Genomic DNA, 25,937 nt, shown 5'->3' with positions numbered 1-25,937 from the left:
AAGTGATAAAAGTAATAAAAATGAATTTAAATTTAAAAATTGAAATGTAACTCAACAAAATACAAGCAGCAGTCTTTGCGGGAATCAAAACACATAAGGCGCAGTGTTTGCGGTATCTCGAATCCATCTTAGACTCAAGCTGCTTTTGCAGTTCCCAAAACATTTAACAACCTAGACTAGCCGCAATGTATCTGCGGTCTCTTGAATCTGTCTTAGACTCGAGCTGCCTTTGCAGTTTCCAAAACATACAGTATATACAGTACATGTATGTTGTTTGTTTTCCTTCATTGTGTAAACATGAACATGTAATTGTTAGCCTGCGCCAGATTGTCTTGATCCATACCTTGCTTTGGCCAGCCTCTCGCCTTTCTTCCAGTCCCACACCACAATACAATGAGATTCGTCGATGCCCAAAGAAACAAGGCTTTTCCCGTCCACTGCATGGCAATTGAACAAAGGGGCAATTCATCAAGCTATCCTTCTATACAGCCACATGAAGTCTGCCTATAAAAAAATATATTTTTTATAGGCAGCTCTGTGCTAACCTAGGCAAACAATTTTGTCAAACAAACAAAATGTGCACTTGAACCTTACAGTACAAGTAATCTCAACATTTATTTGAGATACTATTGATAAACTCATCATCATACAGAACATTCTAATATATATAACTGAAACCCCTACAATTATTGAAACCACTTTTATTGACCCTTAATTTGGGTTTGGACAGTGAGTTCCAACAGAGGGTTCTCCTGTTGTGTGTAGATAATGCCGTATCAACAATCCTCACAGTACACTGTGATGACCTACCTGTGAACTCCAGAGCACACACACCCCTCAGATGATGCCCCTTCAGTAAGGACAGACACTTTAACGTTTGGATATCCCACACATGGATGGCTGGGTCTCTGCCAACCTAGGAACGGAGACAAATCAATCAATCTAAATTAATGTTTAAACATATCTTTTATAAGAAAATAGCTAATGGTTTATACATAAAATCTACTGTTTAAAATATGTAAACAAGGTCCCGTGCATTTCAATCCCCTCTACTGTTGTAGTTGTATAGCAGTACTAAGAAGTATTTAGTCACTGTTTGTGTTGTCTATATTCACGGCATAGAGAGTATAGGAGCCAAGGGTTTTTGCTAGACCTCTGATATGCCACAGTAAAATATCTAGTTAAGTGTTTTAACAATTTACTGTATTAGTCAATGCATTCATTTACATAATAAGAAATGCAGTATCCCAATCAACGCTTGTATAATCAACGCAGTTTTACTGAAAACACAAACTGATGCATGCCCGCAGAATTCCTTCAGTGCTATAATAGCCACTGAAGCGGCACAGAGAAGTCCAGGTGTCAGCACACAAGTCAGAATTGAGGTAGGCTAAGAAAACTAAAAAAGCTTCTAAATAATAGGCCTACCGATCATCTTATTTAGACTCAAATATAATAACAACATCAGTCCAAAGTATTAAATTACATGAAACTCAAAAAACAATATGTGTCCTCAAATTATTGTGGAAAACATTGCTGAGTGCTCCCTTTAACTATTGATGTCCTTGCCAAAGCTGATATCAAACTCACTTCCTGTATACTGGATTAAGCAAGGGAAGTTTGTATAGTGCATTATGTTGCACACTTCCAGCTTGGAAGAAAGAAAAGTTATATGAGTAATGAGGGTCCTGTGCCACTGTAGATCTTTATGTCAAGCATCACTCTTGGTAGAAGCCAATTCTTTTGTTTGCATTTAGTGTCCATTTTCAGTGTGTGTTTTGTTAATTGCTGTTTAGTATGTGTGCTCCCTCTATAGGTCAAGTTGTCCTTAAAGGAAAGGCGCTGAGGCCTAGAGAGGTAGTTTGCTGGGAAAGCACAGTCTTTAAACCTTGGTTTACTTGCTTTCTTGTTTGACGAAAATTTGCATTCTCAGTTTGCTTGTTTAAAACAAGTCTTTATTTTTGGAATATCTGGTTGAAATAATTGTTTGTTATGGCAAAAGGATTACCAGTAAATGAAGATCTTTTAATTTTCCAATCTCATCTGAACATTCACTTTATTTTACTCAAGCATAACAAGGGTCTAATAAATCCCCAGTCAGCCCAAGGGTGATTAACGCAAAGGGTCAACAAAGGATTTCATAGTCCCTACAGAGAGCATTTAACTTAAGCAGATACTATAAAGACCTTGTGAAATTGGATCAACAGCTGCCATGAGTTACTTATGTAACAGGTAGTTGTGAACCTACCTGTCCAGTGGCCACATAGTCTTTCAAGGGATGGACAGTCAGACTCAGAATGTCATCGTCGTGGCCAAGGTAGAATCGCTGTGAATGCTGCTGTCGGTTATAGACCACGGCGACAGCTGCCACATGGTAAACCACCTCGCCAGCCTGTGTGTAGAACAGATTATTCCTGCAGTCACAGCCCCGGTAACTGCAGAGTAAGAAAAATGTGAGAAAGTGGTTTTTAGTACTATAACACAACAACAGGGGAAGGGATGGAAAACACGGAGGGCTTCGCTTCATTATTTAAGATAATGTTAGTACATTTTATGTAGTAACAATTTGATTGTTGAGTATAAAAAGATAAGGAGAGGAATCAAAATGGCAAACATTCCAAAGAAAGGCCCACAAAAACCAGCAAGAAGAAAATATACTGTCAAAGAAAGAGAGACAGAAATACAGACATGAAAGGTGATTACCCGTGAACAAACTGCAGTCGAAGCCCTTCATCTGGTGCCTTCTGGCGCTTCAACGAACCCACAAGCTTCTTTCGTAATTGAGGTAGATCCTCTTTATAAACCTAAAAGATAGTTTAACAGTCCTACAATTATAATGGAACATAACTGTTCAAGTACTCAACTCTATAACTTCAAAGAAATGACTAAATACATTTTTAAATCAAAATATGTATGACGAGTTTTCCTAAATATAAATGATACATATTAATTACCTGTCTTTCATAGTTCATCTGTGCCTCCTGCTCAATATCTGAGTCTAGCTCCGGAACATCTGAGACATCAGAGTCAGATTCCCCACTGTTTGAGTCAGCATATCCCTCTGGAAAACACAACAGAAACACACACATTAACAATAAATTACCTTCAGGAGTGCCATCACCTGATTACCGGCATGTATTTAAAAAGGTTAAACCAAAATGTGAGATTACTTATCGGTTATTATGTTATTTATGATCAATAAATTAGTTTACTGTACAGTAAAACAATTATTGTATGTATATATGGTAAATAAAGTGTATAGATATGAAGGCTGTAGGTGTTTGTAATTGCAGGTCCAGGACCACCTTGCAGAAGAGGTTCCAGCACCCCATTCATGACCCCCTCTGGGAGAAACCTCCACTGGAACAGAGCGTGGTCCGCTCCTCCAGTGCTCATCACCCACTGGAGATCATGAGACCAGCGCACGTTGGTCACGTGAGCAGAGTGGCCAATGTACTTTTTGAACTTAGCCGCTGTTTCAAAGAGACAGAAATACATTTTAACATTCCAGATACGTGAGTTCCACATCAATGAAGACTTCTGAACATACATTAAGTATACAACAGGTTCCAGAATTTCATAGCGAAGTATGATAAAACTAAAAACTAAAACTACCTGAAGGCATCTACATGTTAACTTTCCTCCTGGATATGCGTTTTCGGGTGTGTCTGTATGGGGCATAGTCGTTTATCCAGTAAATGTCCCACCAACCTTTTTTAAGGCAGGGAAACCTGAAGAGTTTGACAAGGCCGACATCGTCACCGGTCACCAGCACAGCGCTGCTGTAGTTGGCGTCCACAGAGTTAATGTCTGTGACGTTTGAGTACTTGGGCCAAATCCCGTTAACCTCAGGTCCGATGATACCCGTCCAGGTCATCCAGTGGATACCCTTAGATTCCTCTTTGGACAGCTGTTTGCCTGCTACAGAACCAAAGCACATCAAATTTTGTAAAATGAATATTAAAATGTATATGCAAACATTTATGATAAAACTTGATAGATATTCCTCTATTCTGGTTTTAATGACTATTCCCATTCCCAGCTACTATTATTCTTATTTTTCTGTTAGCATCATTACAGTATCAACACAAAGTTTGTACCACCTCAAATAAACTTTTACAAGAGAGTCTACCAACCTGGCATCCTATAGAAGAGTCTCTCTCCTGCCCCGTCATTGGTCTGTAGGAAGCGGCTGTCTACCGACCAATCTAGATGCGTGATGAAGCAGGTGGAACGGTTACATTCGCCCACCTTCTTGTAGCGCTGCCCCACGGCATAGATGTCCACCAGGCCATCATTGGAGCCCACCGCCAGAAAAGAACCATCCGGGGAGAACTTGAGCTCGTGAATGACTTCCTTCCTGTCCTTGATGTGCACCACCTCTGTCATGTCCCTGAGAATAGACCCGTGTCAGAGGAAATGGAACGTGAGGTCACGTAAGGTAGATCTATATTGGTTCTAAGCCAACCTGAGACACTTTTATTGATACATTCCTTGAACAAGTTGGTGTGGTTGTTGGTGTGGTGTGGTCAGTTGAGGACTAACTGATCTGTAAACGTTGATTCAGTTACATGGCACTGAGTTAGATAAGTCAAAGGATGATCAATGTATTTTGAAAGGATTGGGAAAAACTGGTTCTGTTCACAAGCTGAGGAAATAACTCACCTGACACGAAGCACAGTGAAAGAGCCGTCCTTCATGCCGAGAGCGAGCTGAGAGCCGTCGTTGTTGAAAGAAACGCTGCGAACCGCTTCCTCCATGTTGCAGCGGGCAATGAGGGTGTGGTCGCCAAGGCTCCACAGTCTGCAGAGAGAACAAGAACATAAGGGCTGACCAAGAGGAATATTGTGAAAGAAAGTTATCCATCTCTGTCACCCCCTAAACCCTCCACCCTGTTTAGAAAAACGTTTTTTTAAATAATTTAAATGTGACTTTTGGGCATCGAAGTGATTGAGTCATTCATACAGAAGGCCACAAACCTTACTGAACGGTCATCACTGCCGGTTACAGCTACTGGCTGTTTTGGATGAACGTCTAGAGCCCACAGTTCTCCTTCACAGTGACCCTGCATCAGCAGCACAGGCTTATCCCTGTCCCTCACCATCACCTCAAAAATCTCACTGTCCTGAGTGCCTGCCAGGATACGGTCAGCCTTCCAACACACGCTCCGGATAGACAAGCCTGAGGAAAACAAGATAAGAAAGTGGGTGACAGGAAAGACAAGGAAGAAAAGAGAAGGGGGCAGTTTCTTAGAAATAATAAATCAAGTCATTGGAAACATCTATTACAGTCCTTAACAGATGTTACTTTCGATGATTCCTAACCATTATGAATAAATATGAGTTTAGTAATAATTACAAATTACTAACTGTGACTTAGTAATTAAAATTACTACATTATGCACATGCTGTGTATAGTGTAGCTATCTTGCACTGTAAATTGAGTGATATTGTAACTGTTGTTTCTAGTTGTAATATTGTAAGTTAGTTTGGCTTGATATAATTTTCAGGAGTATACAAACACATTTTTATTCATAATGGTTATCAACAAGATTCACATCTGTTTTGATTAACGTCTGATTAAGGACTCAATTTATGCTAATCTTAATTTAAATTTAAAATAGTTTTTAAATATTATTGTTCAAAATGTTCAAATTCCAAGCATAAGATTTCATAACGTTGAAAAGGGGAAAAGATACAGATAAGAGAGCAAAATAGTATTGGGACCCTTGCAAAATGCGTCTCTTTTACCTCTGCCATAGTTTAGGCTCTAATCTTTTCTGTAAACCAAGCCTTACCATAGCTTCTACCACTAAAAGATGTAGAAGATTTGATTAAGAAGTCCAAATCTACAGAGTAGCTGTCCAAAACCTATTTCCAATTCTTAATCTAAATGGCAAGGTGTCTGTCATGAATCGAGCGCATAATCCAAAAGAAAAATTGTGTTGCACAGCTTATTAATAGTATGCTCCTCTATTCCTACTTTTGTATATTTATTTTTAATACACAAATTATTATTTTTCCAAATCGTCACTAACTTAAAATATACTGTATGTTACTGAACCTTGAGTGTCTGAACTTAAATTGCTGAACTTTTAACCTCTTCCCACTTTAATGTCAGCTGAAAGGGGGAAATTTCGTGGAAATCCACTGGGCAAAAAGACGCATGAATGCACCAAACAGCAAACTCGACCTTTAACGACCGGGGTCTTACTCAACCACTTAGTGAAATGTTAGTGGCTCAATGTTTCCTTACTTTTGTATCCTTGTTCTGTCTCCCTGAGGTCAATCTTGGTAATGGGTTTGAAGTCTACATCCCATAGTCTCACACATCCGTCCCTTCCCCCTGTGGCAAATCCCTCCTCGCAGGCATGCATGCTGAAGATCCCTGCCTGTAAAAAGTTCATGTTTCAGACAGATTTTTCTACAGTTTTTCAAATCCACTTACAGGGCGGAGAAGAGCAAAGACCCCCCAAATAATTACGAAACCTCGCTCAAGATTTATATCCATGCATTCTTTACAGTGTACATCATGCTTCTCATCCAATGGATACAAGGGAAACAGGGACTCTATACTGTATATACTTTTCAGTGTACTTATTTTCAAGCAGAGTTAATTCAAATGTGAACTTTATTGGTATAATTAAGCAATGCTCAGTTTTAAATACATTAACATACTAGCATACACATACACACTCAAGGGTCAATGAGGAGAGTCATAGAAGTATGCTTTTCTTTTTTGTTTGTGTGTGCGTATGTGTAAGTCTGTGTGCATTTCACCAACCCCATGCGCTGCTAGCACAGTGCGAGCCAAGTTTAACCCCTTCCAGACATAAATGTCTCCGTTCAATGCCCCTGAGTATGTCACTTCATCCTTGGCTGTGGCTAGACACAAGATGGTTTGAAGGTCCCCAGTCTTGCCAAAGATCCCACGCTTGGGTGTCAATGCATTTCCACATAGAGTCCAGAACTGGGAGATGAAGGAAATACTAATTACAATGTACAATCTTTCGGTATAAAATGCCACAATATAAACTTAAAGTTCTGTCGGTCAAACTTTTGCATCATAGATCTTTGTGAGAATTGGAGCACTGGACAAGGGATACGGGATGATCACTGCCATATTTGACCACTATGGCATTCTGGGTATACATTCTGTAATGGCCCCACCTCCTCTATGAAGTTTTTGGTGTCTGTACTAGTTTGACGCTGACTATAGCAGTGGGGGGGGGGCGTCTCTTTGCAAACCACTGTGACTCCAACTGTTATTTACAGTACAACAGCACAATGTAATATAATATCACTGTCACTGTAGGCCTTACCTTGATATGTTTCACCCCACAGCTTACCAGCCTGTTGAGCTGGAATGGATCCCATGCAATGTCAAAAATCTGGAAAGGAAAGAATAATTAATGACTATAGCAAGAAACACGATTAAAACACTGCAACCGTCACACTGTCTTTTGCAAATGTTTGTTAACTCTAAAATGATCATGAGGATATTTTTTTAGTTCTTCACCTGTGTGGAAAAATGATTAGTTCAGACACATTTGGCATGGATGAAACCTGTCACTTTCTACATCATCAAAGGTCACACCGCAAAAAAGAAAGCACCATCAGCTTGCCTACCCTGTCTGAGTGTCCAGTTGCTGCAGCCAGAACTCTGCCTTTCTTCCAGTCCCAAACACACACAGTGTTTTTTGCATCAAGTCCAACGGAGGCTAGTCGCTGCACAAGGAACATGATGAATATCAGACTGAACCGAAGCATCTGATGTGGCGATCACATTCCAATCAACTTTATGAACAGCCTCCAACAAGCTCTGGTCAAACTGTATTGAGAGCTCACCTGTCCATCTGAGTCAAAGGACAGAGACGCCACCCCGTGTGTGTGCATGTCTCTCAGGATGGACACAGTCTGCAAAGCATACGTGTCCCAAATGCAGATGTAGGGATCCTTCCCTACCTGTCCTGTGGCCACTTGAACCTTGTCAGGATGCATAGCGAGGCTGTCAAAAGGAAATAAATATAGGTTAACAATGTGAATAATAAAAAATGTGTGTCCTTTGTGCCCCTTACAGTGCCCCATGTCAACGCAATCCCAGGGAATGACAGGTGGAAATGGAGGGGGACTGACTCCCCTAATGAAACTTAGACACCCCCTAAATATGTAGAAACAACAGTTTGGGGGTATTAATATATCCTTCTTACCTGTAATTGTAAAATTGCAATACATTTCCCATATGTCTAGAAGAATCTTTAAATACGATTTCAGTTATCTCTAAAGTGTTGTCCCATCCATACAGTGGCACAAACTAATGGAGAGACATGCCTTTAATGTTAGTCAGGCACAGGTTTAGATGCTTAATGGTAGTAACACATCTGCCTAACTTTGGCATGTGAAATGTGTTTTGGTTCTGGAACAGCTTTGGCTGTCTGGCTTTGTGGCAGTTTTGCTCTAGAACTTTGTTGGTGACCCAACTACAAAAGTAATGTGGTACATGCCCCTTGAGTGGGTGTACTGGATTGTATGTCAGCTCATCTACAGACACTATGTTATACAAACAAGATACTGTAAGAATTGTAAGACTTGAAGTATGCACCGGTGCTGAACTGGGTTCCCTTCACGCCCTGTAGAAAAAGGTTTGGAGCATATAATTGTCTAGAATTTCATTATGTTTCGCATTAAGATTTCCTTAAGTGGAATTACAGTAGGGGTCCAGCTCAGTGACAAAATAGCCCTAGTCCATTCTCCAACAACCAGTACACTGTTAGTCTTCTTCTGGCCTCTGAGAAAAGCAGATTAATCTGTCAGGCTGTCAGACGGTAAAGAGAACACAAAATCCACAGCTCTCGAGTTCAATGGTGCCAGTCAATACTTGGCATTGAGCATGGTGATTTTAGTCCAGCAAACATATTTCATGAAGCTCCTTACATTCTTCTGCTGAAATTGCCAAAAGAGGCCATTAGGAACTCGATAGTTTGGTGCAACCGAAGTCAAACAATGGTTTCAAACGACGCCATAAGGATCTGAATAGGTTTCTTTCTGAAACCTCAAGGTTATACTGTACCATACACTATATATATAATAATAATAATATGAATGTATCAGCATCACCATCTGGGAAGACCATAGATGTATTGTGCCTGGGAGCATCTGCTGTGGCTGTGTATTCCAACCCATGAGACAGACAGGATGTTACATCCACCAATACAAGTATGTTGATGGTGTGGAGGTGCCCTGTTGTTCTTGCTTGATCAAACATTCTTTGAGCATTTGTTCAGTGTAAACATGTAAGGTGAGAGATTCTGGGTCTATACACCATGCGCGCAGATGGCACTGGGGACGGGGGGGACATGTCCCCCTCAGATTCCTAGTGACCCCGATCCGTCCCCACCACTCTCCCTACGTAAGGCCACAAGAATCAGTTAATAACTGCGCAACTGATTAGGCGATGTTAGCAATGTATTAGCATGTGTAACATTGTTAGCATGTATTAGCAGGTGGAGGCACTATAAGGTTGCTGATGGTGGTGCCCATATCATCTGCGGAGGCAGACCGCAGTTTCAGTGCTTTACGCAGATTGAAAACATGGTTGCGATCAACCATGACACAAAAACGCTCGATAGCATTGCTGTGTGCCATATTCACCAAGACGTAGCCTACTTAACAAACTGGACAGACAAGATATTGCCCAGCAATATTTTCAGGGAAATGAAAGGAGGACCTATCGAGTCTGCTTCTAGAGAGTAGACTACATTTGATTGGCTGCAGAGGGAATTCTTTTTTTTAAATCACTTTTGTTTATTATTGGAAAAAATTTACTATGAAAAGTCATACTTGCAGAGGGAATTCGGAATATTTAATTTAAAGTGTAAATTTAATTAAACATTTCATGGTATGTAGGCTATACTTATTTTTATTGATGTAATCTGTTTAAGTGTTTATACTTCCGTGTTCATACACATTGTTATATTTGTAATAATTTACATCCTGCTGAGATCAGCAAATGTTTAAATAAAACATTTGCAGAGGGCATGAAGTTTTGGTGCGTGATTGACATACTAATGTTTATTGCAGCTTCAGTATATATACACACACATATATATATATATATATATATATATATATATATATATATATATATATTACACAAATTAACTAATTGAGTTGGAATCATTTGCTGACATCTTGTTCCCCCCCAGTTCAAAGATTCCGTCTGCACCCCTGCTATACACAACAGTTCAAGATCAGTTCAAGGTACCTTTGACACATAACTTTTTTTACATATGGAATTAAATTATATCCCAGTACATTTAGATTTTAGTAATTTAGCAGACGCTCTTATCCAGAGCGACTTACAGTAAGAACAGGGACATTCTCCCTGAGGCAAGTAGGGTGAAGTGCCTTGCCCAAGGACACATCGTAATTTGGCATGGCTGGGAATCAAACTGGCAACCTTCTGATTAATGTCCCGATTCCTTAACCGCTAAACCAGTACTTGTCATATTAAACTGGTCAAACAGTCCAATGTGTTAAATATCTTCCTACTATAAGTATGGTGTGCAGTGTTTTATTTATGTCACGTCGTCTACTGACATCGAAGCCAAACAGAATATTTTTCAAATGGAGCTGGACAGCATGTTCGTCATTAATTTTTATGAATGGTATGAAATATTTTGGCAGCAGTTGGCTGCAGTTGAAAGCACAACAGAGGATGTACTTCCTACAGCAGCTGAAGAAATTCAACCAGCCAAAGACAATTATAGTGCACTGCTACACAGCTATCATTGAATCCATCCTCACCGCGTCCATCACCATCTGGTACGCCGCTGCCACTGCCAAGGATAAGAGCAGCATTACAACCGCACTGCTGAAAAGGGGATTGGCTGCAATCTGCCTACCCTCAAGGACCTGCCCACCTTGAGGACCCTGAAGCGAGCGAGGAAGATTGTGGCGCCCACCCAGGACACACTCTGTTTCAGCCACTCCCCTACAGTAGAAGGCTGCGGTCCATCAGGACCAAAACCTCATGCCACAAGAACAGTGTCTTTCCATCTGCCACTGGCCTCCTCAACAAGGCCAAGGGTTCACACAGACTTTAAAGGATTGCCATATTATTATTATTTCTTTATTCCGGACACAGACAAAAACAGATCATAGCACAATACAAAACATAGCAAAAGAAGGACAAATACAAGATAAAACACACATTGCACCCATGCCATTTTTGCACCCATGCCATATTTGCACTAAGCACCCAATTTGCATTTTTTATTTTTTTTATAGTGTACATTAAAGCTATTTTATCCATTATATTTATTTTATTCTACATACCTTTCCCCTTAGTATTAGTAAGTATTAGTTAATTTAGACTTTTCACCTTTTGTGTAGTATAGTCAGACTTGTTTAAACTTATTTAAGATTTACTCCTATATGTTGAATGTATGCACCCTCCTGCCAAAGTAAATTCATTGTCTGTGCAAACTTTCATGAAGATTAAAACCCTTTCTGATTCTGATTCAGTACAGACATAAACGGCTGCAACAATAATAGGAGGACAGTGGGATTTTGCGATGCATGCCTGCACACTGTCCTTACCACACTGCTACTTCTATCTATCTGGCTATTTATTGCAAATTCTATGTACAATAAGTAAATTGGGTCTACATTGTGTTCAGTGATAGAACATTCATATTTATCATAGCATTAGTCTACAATACTTTTTCTATCCGATACATACATCTAAGGGAGCGAATCCTAGAGTGGATCTCCTTGTGGTGTAATTTGCCTGACAAATAAAAATTGCTGTAAAATATACCTAAAACATAAAATAAATAACATTCACATACAAAGTAATATGATCTTTGAATGCAATACACAGAAAATACTTGTTAAGTAATTTTTTGAATTCTCAAATAGTGGCGTAGTAAAATCTTACATGACAACCCATGTCAGCATTACTTGTAGGTTTTAACAGACTTCTTACAGGGGCTTGAAAAAATGGTGTATGGTGGCTCGTTTCCTCTGATGGACAGCAGGCATTGGCCATCTGTAGAACGTGGGCAGAGTAGGTTGACCCCTAAGGCTACCCATGATTCAGACTAGCCAACCATTGTGCCCAGGAGGACATGACCAACTGCCCACGTGGTGCCTGACATGGATGACCTCTCTTACTCACTCACTCACACTCACACACACACACACACACACACACACACACACACACACACACACACACACACACACACGTAAAGTGGGGTATGAACATGACACCCAAGCCCCCTCACTTAACTTTGCTAACATTAATTCCTACTGCTTACCGACACATCTGGCAAATGATGTCTTACTGGAGAACAAAAAGAAAATCTATGTGCGATGTCAGCATCAGCATTCTGCACATACTCCTTTTCAGCAGTTCTCTTCCTCTGTCAGTTTACATCAGGCATAGTCATGCTGTGAGAGGACATGTGGATCCCACTCGCTCATATGCCCTTGTTCTGACTGTCACATGCTTATTTCAATCATTGGGTGTGCTTGCCTTCGGCGAGAGTACAACCTTTGTTATCTCACATATATATTTGTGAGAATGCATTCTCACTATTGTTTTCCTGTTTCTATTTATTATTGTGAGAATTGTTTTTCAACTTCTCAGTTCATCCGCCGTTTTTTGGCCTTTAACTAGTCCTGCATACTTTCACCGATTCCTAAAATTTTTGTATCAAAACGTTCAGCTCCTTCAGGAGATGATGGCTATGACTTTTGGTATTTCTCACTTTTATACTTTTTTAAAGAATTAAGGTTTTTGTGCAAATTATTGTCCCATTAAAAGTAATGGTAAATCCTTTCAAATCATTAAAATGCTTCCTCCTCTTTCAAACTTAACTACTTCAGCATACTTTCAGCTAGGGACACCATTCAGCCTTCAAAATGTTCACAAGACATTCAGCTGTAGCTCCTTCTTGATTTTTATGATTGAGCAGCCAGCAGAGTGGCACACTCTTTTTCTGATATTCCACTAAATTGTCAAACAAATTCCTCTGACGTTCATATAGTTTAACTTACAGAAACAAGTTATACCTTAAAATGTAGGAAAACGTATCCTCTGTCAGCCAATGTAACTACTAAAGAGCTCACATTTACAGATTTTCAGCCATGAGCCTTGAAGCGAAAGCAGCCTTTCAAATTCTATCACTAACTTCAATGGAGAGGTGGGTAAATTTCGTCAGAGAAGGCCGAAAGGAAGACGATTTTAAAACTGCCGGTAGAGTCGTATTTCTGACCGCACAGACATATAAAGGACATGTCTGGTTTCGGCAGTGTCTTGGGTCTGGGAAAATATCCTCATTTTTTGGATTGGACGTATAGTTTTGCGTCTAGGTTAACTTTTTTGAGGTGTGGATTCCAGCAAAATGTCTTATTCTCTCTGCCCAGCTTGTTAGCAATCACAGCTGCGCCATCACCGTGGCAACCAAACAGACACGCACCATGAAAGCAGAATTGGGTGACGTTTTGGAAACTGTCAAAAGAGTTGTATTTCTGACCGCACAGACACATAAAGGATATCAATGGTTTTGGCAGACTCTTGGTCTCTGAAAATATTCTTATTTTTTGGATTGGACGTACATTTTGCATCTTGGTTAACTTGTTTGAGGTGTGGATTCTAGCTACATTTTTCATAAATCGAGCTAGCGTGATGGCTCTCCATATTAAAAACGGTTCAACTTTGTTTCCACAATCGACCAAATTGGCCAAACAAGGTATGTACATTGAGCTTAAAGTGTACATAATATAGCAAGATTGTTTTTATTTTAGCAAGTTTTACAGAAGTCTGCAAAAATCGAGGCTCTACTGTCGTAGCTGACCGTCACAAACAGCCAAACCAGGGCTGGGGTAGCTTAAGTGTTTGCTGCAGCTGGTGTTAATCCCTCCTACGTAGGACCGGTGATCGCCATCTTATTGGCTCTGGTCTGTATCTTTGTCACGCCCCCGAATTTACATCCAGACCAGCCCAAGGTAGCGTCTATCTCCGATACTAGTTTAGCTGCGCGCTGCTCTGTGAAGGCTACTTATAAGGAAATACAAAGAAGAACGTTTTGAATTATAACAAGGATATTGAAAATGGACCACGGTCATAAATACTGTGTTCCAGGCTGTACAGGGAAGGCTAACACTCACCGTCTTCCCAAGGAGCCAAACATTCAACAGGCATGGCTGCTCGAAACTCAATCATTCATTTGCTCTGAACATTTCACCCAAGACAGTTTTGACAACCTTGGACAATTTCAAGCAGGATTTGCTAGGAAGCTGAACCTGGAAAGAGGTGCTGTTCCGACCGTATGCTCATTGCAACCGCAAGCTATAAGGACAGTATGATGTTGTGCTAACAGTTATTAGCAATGCTAACGTTTCCTGTATATAGCATACCAGGTGGAATGCTAAATACGTTTCTACACACATCAAATGTCTGTCTAGCTAGACTAGCTGTAGTCGGCATTAGAAGGGAAGCTTCCGAAAAATAGCCAGAAAATCAACAGCAGTCTGGCTTATTGCTAACGCCTCTCTAGATAATCTATTTGAAAGAACTGGAGAAAGGCAGGTTCTAGATACAGGATACGTTATCATTGCTAGTAACTGCTACTAGTAACACTTAGACTGTAGGCATGTTTAGCTTGCTAGTTAACGCAAGAGCATAGGTAGAATGTGTGATAATTCAGCCTAGTTTATTGGCAATGGGGCTGACGTTGATTCATGTTCCTGACTGTGTTTCATTCAAATAAATAACCTGTGTAATGAAAATCTACAATTCACGATGCATGTTTGTCCAGATCTTTGTCATGTTATTTTACAGCAAGATATCTAGAGCTAGCCTAGCTAGCTAACTGAAGCCGAGTAGAATCACGATATGGTTTGGTTGCTAAGCTGTAGCCTAACGTTCTACCCACCTAAGTCAATCCAGTTTGCTTCAACAACAGAAGTGGAAACAAGTAATGTTATCATTTCAAATGATATATACTCAATCTGTTGAAAACAGTGTTGTTTAGACACAATAGATTTATTTGCGTGTTTTTATTTCAAGTCTCCAACTTCTGTGTTTCAGCGAGTGCTGCTGTTGGCCGTGTTGCGTTTTTGCTCCCAACTTCATTTGTTGATAACCAACCAATCAGTGCGCAGCTTATCTAAATATTAATGAGCATACCATAAAAGGAGAAAAGCTAGTGTTTTTTTCCGGGAACATTTCAGAGGATCTGTCAGAGGGCATAGAACAGCACCCGGGCCATTTTCAACCCAACCAATGTTACATACCCTATTCGGAGACCTTAAGGAACAGTATGAAATACCCAAAGAACCCAGTCAATTGCCCCTTTAATATCTTGTCCGTTTTCAATTTGAAGTAGTAGATCTAGCTTATGTATTACATCTTCCATTGCATCCTCTCTTGCTTTACGCCTTCGGTTATTATTCAAGCCTACGGTGTTAATACATGGGTCAATTACATGACGCCTAAATTTACTGTCCGACTGCATTTTCTCCAGTTAAAAATGGTTTAGATTCATAGAAAAAACACTATTTATATTTAGTGTCTCTCCCCTTTATGTAACCACATTCACTTTTCAAAAATCATATGGCATTTCAAAAAATGTTGTCACTTAAAGTGTCAAAATATCATTTGATGCGACCGGTCGGGCATGAGTGCTATTTTGGAAACTTCTGGAAATTTGCTCATAATGTATTAAAATGTATTTTCTGCCCTGTTTGGCATCATTTACAAAGTGTTTTGTAGTCTTATATGAAATTACAGTGCTCTTTTATTGATATTTCTGTTATAATATACAAACGAACTTTGTCCGAGTATGTCCATTTAATGAAAGGTCATGCGGTGCGACCATCAAGAAATGACAATTTTGGAGCTTTTATTTTGAATTCCACTGAAAGACAGGAAGTGGCGTCATACATCAGTTTGCAAAGGACCCTTGAAAGCAACAAGCAGGTTTGTAACCCTCTCATATTTTGAAGAAAGTAACTTTTTGAATGGCTGGTATGTAGTTTCCACTTTTGGATGTCATGTGGTATGACCTCAAAAAGACAATGAATGTTAATTTATATTTAAAAATTGATGTTTTGACAGAAAATATCGTAGTGGCCTTCTGTGCGAAACTAGCTAGTTTCATTTAGGTGGCCAATGCTGTGCCTGTAAAATTTGACTGAATAAAAAATAAATAATGTGGTGCGACCAAATATCATGTTGTGCAACCATAAAATTATGCCTTCCAAGACTGATATATATCCAATATTGACAGGATTTGTGCTCTTCTATTCTTTTGATGGTTTATATACAAATAGTAATTCATTTTGATATTCAATAAACAAGATTTAAGGCTTAAACAAGATAAGGCTTTTCACATTTTTTACTGTATTTCAGAGACAAAGGTTAATGATTAGTACTTGTACAATATAATGAGAAAAATACATAACCATAACATTGTATTAATAATAATAATAATATATTTTAATCCATTTTATCAGATGCCGCTGCAAAAGGTAAAGACTGCTTGCCACAGGGAATGTGTCAATTCCGACCCTGCAGCAAGTAAAGAGGGAGGCCGATCAATACGTTCTACGAGGAGGCGACCTGCAGACTCCACAGGATTTGTACAAAACGCTGGCCAAAAAGTCGGGATCAAGCTTTCATCATCACTGGATAAGCGAAGAGGCAATACAAAAGTATGATGAGCTGATTCCAGGCAAGATGATGGCTGTGAAGGGCACCTTAAAGATCCACCAGGTTTTGTCTTCACAAGCTGCACAGATAAGCCATAGGGAGGTGTCGTGCTTCTGCAAGCATGCAGAAATGAAGACCCGCTTATGCTACCAGCCAGTAAAAGTTGACCTGACGGACACCACATGCCACACTGAGGATGCGTCAACAAATTCTGAGCCACCAATGGAACAAGATAGTCTTCAGGACTTGTGTGGAAAGTTTGTGATAATAACATATGATGAGCTTCCATACATTGGCCAGGTCCTTGAGGTTGTGAGAGAGGAGATCAGGGTCAATGTCATGTGGCAGTCAGGAAATAAGAACTTATTCAAGTGGCCAAAAAGTCCTGATGCCATTTCCTACTTAAAGAAGGATGTCCCAGTCAGTGATCTCAGAACCTGAGCCAGCAACCTCTCGCTGCTCTAAGTTGAGTAACAATGACTGGAAAAAGTTTGAAAGTTTCTGGGGTTAAAGAAATGCCTATACACCAATCCCAATGGTCCCAGCAGAATGAGTAGGAGTAGTGAAAACTGCTAATGAATAAATGAAACCCATCACTAATGTTTTGAAAATGAAATGTTTACAAAATGCCATGAATACAATTCCTTTGAAGCGTTTTATTTTTTATGAATATGTTATGTTGTGAAAATTGAAATTAATTTTTTGCTTTCACAGAAAAAATCTGTTATATTTTAATAAAAATCTGTTTTAGATTTTTGCATGTAAGTGATCTGTTTTAGATTTTTGTACGTCAGTCAGTCAGTGATCTCAGAACCTGAGCCAGCAACCTCTCGCTGCTCTAAGTTGAGCAAAAATAACTGGGAAAAGTTCAAAAGTTCCTGGGGTTAAAGAAATGCCTTACCCAATCCCAATGAATCAGAATAAGTTGAAGTAGTAAAATTTGATGTTTTTAAAATGAAATGTTTACAAAATACAGTGGATGAAACGATGTTTGCTTTACTTAAATCTGTGATAGATTTTTACATGGAACTTATTGCTTCCTAATATATAGATTTTTGATCATTTTGTGCGACCACACATCATGTGGTGCGACCAAAAATGTCAATAACTGTATTAAAATCAAAATGCAATATGACATTTCAGAGGCTAAAATTTGAATCTCTGATTGAGTATGCTGAAGGGAATTATTTTGTTTAGACATGTTTTTCAGTTTTGTGTAATTCACAGGAAAAATGCGTATGTTAACTACATGTAGGTAGGTGACTGTGATGTTATTGAACAAAAACAAATATCAACAACTATAGAATTTCAGAAAAAATCCAAATAATTCGTTTTATAAAGACTTCATATTACTGAGAACTTGTAAAATAAATGTAAATAGGTTAATATGTTAATTTTTAAATATTTCACGGTCGCACCAAATGACATTTTTAAAGGTCATGGCCAATTCATGAATATGAAAAAACACTAAAATTAGTTAAATTGTTTTATATAAATTCATACATACACAACATTGTTAATGTTTGAACAAATTCAATAAAAAATCATATTTATTATATTTAAAAATTGGCCTGTTAAAAATCCTTATGTCATTGACCCACATACCACTTTGACACACTTGCAAGAAATGATCTGCTGGTTAGATGTAGCATGATCTTGTTATTTACTATTAAAAAAACTCACCAGGGACAAGGACAACATCAGCCACCCTGCACTATGAATTATGATTTTGATGTAATCTTAAATTACATGTCTGAACAGGACTGGGTGTGCAGGCACGCTTGATTAGTTTCTCCTCCGTTTTGAGATTCTAGGTCAGAAATGTTGCTAGTCTATTGCCAATGACCAGCGGTTGCTACGTTTTTCTGGCAAGTTCCAGTCAGTCCAGTGTTGTCCTCTTACCTTCAAATGTGTTCAACCCAGACTTCAGCAACTGTTTTTCTGCTCAATTTTCACATTTTCCTGCAGCTCATCTTTCCCCTTTTTGTTTTGCATTTTTCTTCTGTTTTCTGCCTTCATCTTGCTCCAGGTCCTTTCAAAAATACATTTCACAGCAGTATCTTCCAACTGCCAGTACTTTTGCATTTTTCTCCCTCTTTTCTGTACTTTGCTGCCTTCATCTTGCTGGGATTTTTATGCATTGTTTCTCTTCTTTCAGATTTTTTTCACTTTGTTTAGCATTTTTCTTATCTTTTCTGTAGTTTTATGCCTTCGTCCAGCTCCAGCCCCTATTTAAAATACCTTTTGGTCGCTTTGAAGCTTCAGCTTATAACTTTCTGAAAATGTTCAAAATGTTCAGCTTTTTTAGCATGGTCAGCTATCCCCATTCAGGTTTTCAGCATTCTCACTGCTGTTTTGCAGGAACAGCCTTGTCTAGTATTATTATTGTTTCTCTTCCCACCCCTAAAACTCAGTCAATATTTGGATTACATAGACAACCTAGGTGTCAAAAGTTTAGTCTTGGTAGCGATTGAGTTGCTTGTATGGGGATTTACGTTCCGTTGCACGGTTTAAGTAGACATTATGTTTTTGTAGCGCAAAGTGAAGCTAACGGTGGCTATTTTGCTAGCCACAGTCACTGACGCCACTAACGTCACGAAAACTCGCATGACTATCTCTAGCAGAACATTAGTTTAGCAGCTCTTTAACTTCTGGGAGATGGCTAGGTTAACTGCTTTACTGCAAGGCAGCTGCAGAAACGCCACAAGCAAAGAGGCCTGGGTGATAACTATTTGCTAATTTTACTTTGTGATATGACACACAATTGTAATGTGTAATGTACAATATAAGCTAATATTATTAAGGAAGTACATCTACTTTCGGAAACAGTAATCTACTGTTTCACTGAAGCATTAGCATCATGACATTAGCCTCTGTTGCCCTGGCAACACATACTACAGTGGTCTATGATGCATCTGTTTTCAATCGTTAAAATAACCACTCCTCACAAATACATTTTCGTTGTAGGATTTATTATGACATTAGATTACAAGTAAACGATTTGTGGGTGAAATTATCTTTACCTGTGGATTCAAACCAGTGTAGCTCACTGCAACGCTGTAGCCTAGTGTAGGTGATAGAGACGTTCTAGCACGCAAATTGAAGCTTGGATTATGAGTTAAAAATACCCTCCCACAAAATTCCCAACAATTGGACTTTGTTGAGAAAGCGATTTCGAGTGGAACTGCAATCTCAGATTTTTGATTTAGGTCGTTCCCTTGCAGGGGAAATGAGAAAACGACTATTTCATTCTACTCTTCACTATTAGTATTTTGAGTTGTAAATGAGCAGAAAAAAACATGCTTTTAAATCTATGTAATCTTTATAAATAATAAGTAGGCTATGCATTTTTATATAAAATATACAGAAATATCAGTTGTAAAATGTAATTTAAATACGGACCCCTGCAACCAACGCAAGCAAGCACACCCTACAATTTCCCCAGAAATTGTACCCTCTCTTGTTTTTCATAAAGTTTGCCCAGAGCAGGAATTTGTTTGAGTTCTTAAATTACTTTGAGTTCTTGAATTACTTTGAATTTGATTACATGTTGGACAAGGGACACATTTGTATCCTTTGCTGTTTTCTAGATCCTAAAGGAGCATTCCCAATATTCTTGAAACATCTTATCTGAACTTAAAAAGGCTTTCTATAGAAAGCATTGTTGAGCATACACTGATCCACTTTAGTCATTTTACATTTAGCAGACACTCTTATCCAGAGCGACACACAGTAAGTACAGGGACATTCCCCCAAGGCAAGTAGGGTGAAGTGCCTTGCCCAAGGACACAACGTCATTTGGCAAGGTGGGGCTTCGATCCAGCAACCTTCTGATTACTAGCCCTACTCTCTCACCGCTCAGCCATCTGAATCTATGATCTAATCTCTGATACACTAATACATGGAGGTAGAGTGTTGTGTATGTTTCAATATGAATGCATTAAATATATATTTTTTTATGCTACTGCATATATTTCTCTCCAGGTCACAATAATTTCACTGTCCTGATGATGCTATGCTATCTGGTGCATGAGACAAATGACCGCTTTGACTTTGTCTGCTGACCCAAAAAATGATGGTGTAAGAGCCAAATTCATTATTTCATGTGTTATAAAAATGTTGTTTACAAAGGTAACTGAAGATAAATAATTTCATTATGATTTGAAAGAATGTTTAGGTTAAACTATATAATTTAGTATTGGATTTTCAAAGCTGAATAACTTGTCAGAATGTAAGCTTCCATCAGATGACGTTACATCAGTATAATACCTGCGTGTTGGAGTGTTAATTGAGATTTGAGCTCAGAGACGTTGGAAGCAACATAGTTTTTTTGACAGTGTGAACTTGTAACTTTACGTTTTCTAGTAAACATTTTTTGTGGAAGATTTACTTGTCTCACTTGCGTGTCAATTAATAGTTTCTAAGACTGAACTCAAAATTGTGGTACAGAAAACTCAGAACAGACGGAGTGCCACAACAGATGGAATAAGACTGGGTATTCTGCACTGGCGTGACTAAACCAAAATCAAATGTGGTTAATGTGAGGTTCATCTAAGCAATTCTCAGAGAGCCTGTGGCTCTTTCTGCTAATGGTTGGTGATCCCCTCTTTTCACTGCTGAAGCTAATCAGCATTGAACAAGATCAAGCCTGCTTAGCCCGAGACAATGTAAAATTGCATGACACACTTAGCAAGTGCAATATAAAATTAATAATATGTAAGGATTCATTGCATATATTTTATCTTTCCTATCTGAATAAAAAAAATGTAATAAAGTGCTATACATAGTGTATGTAGGTCATCACATTTACATTTAGCAAACACTCTTATCCAGAGAGACTTACAGTAACTACAGGGACATTCCCCCGAGGCAAGTATGGTGAAGTGCCTTGCCCAAGGACACAATGTCATTCGGCATGGCCGGGAATCGAACTGGCACCCTTCAGATTACTAGCCCAATTCCCTAACCCAATTCCCTAACCGCTTAGCCACCTGACTCATCAATGGCTATGGGTGTTAAATATGTTGAAGTGATTCATGATTATTAAACATTAAAGCGTGCTTTTGTTTGTGTGTGTGTGTTTAGCTATGTATTTGTGTACGAAAAACGTGTAAGTAAATACCTCAATGCTTGCTTACATGTCAAAAGAGAGAATAATTAGTTGACTTGGCCTAGCTATTGTATTTTATTACTTGTATTGTCTTCTTTATTACTTGTAACTTCTCCATTATTGATGCATAACTGAGGGGCTACACTCTGAGCAAAACAAAAATTGAATTAGTCCTGTGCTGTCAGTGCACATGCTTTCTTATTAAAGGTCCCATGACATGAAATGTTCAATTCAGGACCCCGAGCCTGCCTTTGGTCCCCCAGTGGCTAGAAATTTCGATAGGTGTAAACCAAGCCCTGGGTATTCTTCTCTGCCTTTGAGAAAATGAAAGCTGAAACGCTCGGTTTTGAAAATGTCCCTCTTTTAGGGAAGGTTACCTCCCCTTTCTCTTCTTTGCCTGCACAGAGAATTTGGCCCACCAATGAGAAAATGAGCTACGACCGTACGAGCGCGCTATTGGTTTTTCCTCGAGACATCATGGCTTGCTAACGACTGAAGCATGGCAGTTAGCCCCGCCTCTTTGTTCCTCATAGCATTTAAAGCTACAGACACAGAAACGGCACGTCCCAGCTAACAAGGGACGTCCTGGGGACCTTCGGTGACATTCCTATTTGGTCCCCTGTAGGTTATACTGTGTTGTTATCCTTGGGACATCCCTAGGACGTACTTTGGACGTTTTAGGAAGTTCCTAAAAGGTCACAATTTAGTCCGTTATAGACATTTATTTTTAAACTTTCAGAGGACGTTCCAGGAAAGTCGCTGGTTGGTTATGATACGAATTATGTAAAAAAGTTCAGGGACATTCGGGACTTTCCAGGAATGTCCCCGCAACGTCCCTGGTAGGGAATTATATGACATTATGTTAAAAACCTTCGGGGGGTTCCAGAATGTCATTTGTTGGTCATAACGTAACCATCTAAATTCCGAGCTGATATTCAAGTTTGTGTGTTATTCTGTGATGTGAATTGCTCGAGCTATAGCCTACTGTCACTCTGGAAACTTTACAGTATTAAATCAATTGTTGATGTATGGTACCAATAACTTGCATTTTAGCAAAGTAATACATTATAGTCATAAATAATTTGGGGATGTACCATCACTGAAACAAAACATCTAAGCTGGATCCAGCCTATCCAAGCTCCAGCTGCGTCTCTAGAAATGTTCTATACTAACCTATTACAGCACATTTCTCGCGGACGTCATCGCTCTTGACGTAAACCCTGTTGTTGAGTGAAGAAGTCGTTGAGATACAGCAAAACGTTTTGATCCCGCATCCTTCATTTATAGCTATAATACCGTTTGATAATCAATTTGTGTAAATATATCTTCAACTTAAGTTTTAGTGTCGATAGTTTAGTTCTTTGTTATTGTGTTTTTAATAGTGTTTTTTGTGTAGTTGGCTAGCTAGCTAATTTAGCGCACTCCTGTGAAAGTGGGCCACCTGAAGGACAGAATTTGAGGTAAATATGTTTTAATACAAACTTTAGCTCTGATATCTATGTATTTGTATGTTTATCCAACTTATCCTAACCAGACTCTCGTACATTTCATTTGTAGAGAGCCAATTAGCCAATTCCTTTACCACTACTGTAACAGAGCTAGCTGCCGTAGCTGGAAACTTTTCCCGAACCCCGTGGGGAGGACGGCCACAACATCATGGCCACCAACAAAACTCAGCAAAACTTGTTCTTGCTCCGGCTTTAGCTGTGGATATTCGGCAGCATTGCCACAACGGACTGAATGGCTTGGCTCGCATCTTTCTCTGCCGCCATTACGGACTTACAACACAAACTAGGGCACGACATCAACGTCATCGTTCTCAGCCACTCCCTCTGTTCGCTGATTGGCCGGTTAAAAAGTAACCTGCAAAATCTGACTACCTACTGAACGGCCAGACCGAGTACAGAAGCAAAATCCAAGCGGAAGTACGTAGGTTGGTAGATCCAGGCTAACGTGAAATAAACATATCAAAAATTAATGTATATTAATTTCTAGCCATTTTGAGTTGGCACTGGTTTTCTAGGTCGGCTAAATTGAGACGTCGTAGAGTATCATCTTAATTTGTACAGTAGCTAACAATGTTCTCGATAGCACTAGCTAGCTCTAAATCGGATGTCTACACTCTAGCGGTGTCGTGTCTTTAAGGATACAGAAAATACAAAACAGCCGAAGCTACTTTTGGACAGGTGAAGGCTACAGCTCTAGCAAGTCAAGTAGCGTTAACTCTACTGTAGAGTAGGAAGCTACTTCTGGGTAGTTATCTCTAGACTAGAGCTACAATAAACCAAGACGTTTTGCAAGAAAAGTATAATCATGATATGCTACGTTGCTACGTCGGACAAATGTTCACAACGAGTAGATGAAGGAAAGTTGATTAGCACTAGCTAGATGGTTGTAAATATCTGGATATTGAAGGTCAGGGAGCTTCCCCGCTTTCCGTTTCACTTGTTACAGTCCTAAAAATAACTCCAGGAGCATATGGATAAAATACACTTCCACTTAATGTTCTTTGCATTTGATCTGCTGTCTAACTGTAGCTAATTCAAGTTACGAGGAGGAGGAGTATTGAGAGGATGAGGAGGGGTTGACACAATAAAAATATAAGAAAATTAATTCAGGTTTTTAAAATGCATTTGAAATAAAGTGTTTGTTTATACTGTAAATCGTGTTTTTTCTTCTACAAGCATACACATAATAAGTTACAATACACAATACTTAGCAGCAGCCTGTTATACTTAAAGTTGATTTTTTTAAATAAAGAAGTTAAATTACGTTGTTGAGTTTAAGTGAACACATTCAGTTTAGTTTTGCACTATAGGCTGATATGCATTTTATACTTTGTATACAAAAAATATCCATTAAATGCATAAATGTGTATAAATTAAGGTTGAGAAATTGATTCTGCATTTGGTATGCGAAAGTTATCAGGACATCGCAAAGGAACGTCCCCATGACATCGCAGACAAATGTCCCCTGAACGTCCCCTAAATGTTATGAGGACGTTACATGGATTGTCCCAGAGACGTTTGTCTGTGACGTCCCTGGGACTTTCAGGGGACCCTACAAAAAAATGCCATGGGGACGTTCCCTTGCGACATCCTGGTAACATTCGGGAACATTCAGGGGACGCCCTGGAGACGTCATTTTGTTAGCTGGGGTCCTGAGGAAAGCTCATTGTGGGACTGCTCGTAGTGGCTGTAATTCTGCAACAAGGTGGAATTTCAGGAAAGAGACTTCAGATACAGTATTAAGGGGACCACTAAGGCCTTTATAAAAGCATCCAAAACCTTTAAAACCTCTTTGATTCTACTGTAGAATATGTTTATTACCAATGTCACTAACAAGCAAATTTAATATTTTTCATCTGTCAAAATTCCTTTTTTGTGTATAAACTAATCTTAATTGCGTGCCTATGTTTATTATTTTACAAAATCTATACCAAACCTAAGTGGACTGCTATTTGGAGTATACAGAGATGCAGACTTTAACTTTATGTTGCATTAGCAATGTGGCTAATTCTGAATTTGACCATGTATGACCGGAAGAAATCTAAGAGGGAGACTGACAGGTGAGGAGGAAGCATAGCTAAAGACAGGAAATACTCAACATCTCCTGGTGAATGGATGTTTTCTTGTTGTCTTAACTTCTCCTTTATCAAAACATCCACTGTGACATTGTTGTACTCTAGGTACTTGAAACCTGGTGGCCATACCAGACTGGCTGTGCAATTCATTAACCCAACTCTTACAATGTCAACGACTGATTGGCTCTTTGCTGTAGAGTGACCCCAATCACTTAAAGAGTATTGGTCTTCTTAAGCCAGTGCCAAGCCCTAAAACTACACGTTATCGACAACGTCGACAATAAAAAATTGTCAACAACACGTCTCATATAAGGTATGAGAGGACATTTTGTGAATCCTTTTTTTAATAGTTTATCCAAAAATAAAACGTCTCATCACTCACCTTTATTATGTTCCATATTCATATGAAATACAAAAGGAGATATTAGGCAGAATGCTGCATCAGTCAGTCACTTGTTGATAGAGTTAATTAAATGGTGAATGCCAATGTCTCAACGATTAGTCGATTAATCGTTAACTATA

General features: G+C 39.1%; 1 protein-coding gene across 3 annotated transcripts in view; it reads right to left on the bottom strand.

The window, feature by feature from the left end:
• eml6 (EMAP like 6) overlaps nucleotides 1-25,937 on the bottom strand; it is a 39,662-nt gene that overhangs the window by 12,864 nt on the left and 861 nt on the right. For all 3 annotated transcript variants that reach the window (XM_084685786.1, XM_084685785.1, XM_084685787.1), the window contains exons 2-16: nucleotides 7,848-8,007; nucleotides 7,629-7,727; nucleotides 7,322-7,390; nucleotides 6,784-6,969; nucleotides 6,256-6,391; nucleotides 4,980-5,181; nucleotides 4,666-4,803; nucleotides 4,137-4,393; nucleotides 3,712-3,921; nucleotides 3,306-3,473; nucleotides 2,955-3,061; nucleotides 2,704-2,804; nucleotides 2,249-2,435; nucleotides 811-916; nucleotides 344-437 (exon numbers count right to left, since the gene is read on the bottom strand). In XM_084685786.1, the coding sequence (XP_084541912.1) occupies nucleotides 344-437; nucleotides 811-916; nucleotides 2,249-2,435; nucleotides 2,704-2,804; nucleotides 2,955-3,061; nucleotides 3,306-3,473; nucleotides 3,712-3,921; nucleotides 4,137-4,393; nucleotides 4,666-4,803; nucleotides 4,980-5,181; nucleotides 6,256-6,391; nucleotides 6,784-6,969; nucleotides 7,322-7,390; nucleotides 7,629-7,727; nucleotides 7,848-8,007 (2,220 nt within the window). The remainder of the gene's footprint in view (nucleotides 1-343; nucleotides 438-810; nucleotides 917-2,248; nucleotides 2,436-2,703; nucleotides 2,805-2,954; nucleotides 3,062-3,305; nucleotides 3,474-3,711; nucleotides 3,922-4,136; nucleotides 4,394-4,665; nucleotides 4,804-4,979; nucleotides 5,182-6,255; nucleotides 6,392-6,783; nucleotides 6,970-7,321; nucleotides 7,391-7,628; nucleotides 7,728-7,847; nucleotides 8,008-25,937) is intronic.

Source organism: Hypomesus nipponensis, chromosome 21 (genome assembly GCF_054491055.1).
Source record: "Hypomesus nipponensis isolate SF chromosome 21, ASM5449105v1, whole genome shotgun sequence".
Lineage (NCBI taxonomy): Eukaryota > Metazoa > Chordata > Actinopteri > Osmeriformes > Osmeridae > Hypomesus > Hypomesus nipponensis.
This window is presented reverse-complemented; position numbering and strand designations above follow the sequence as displayed.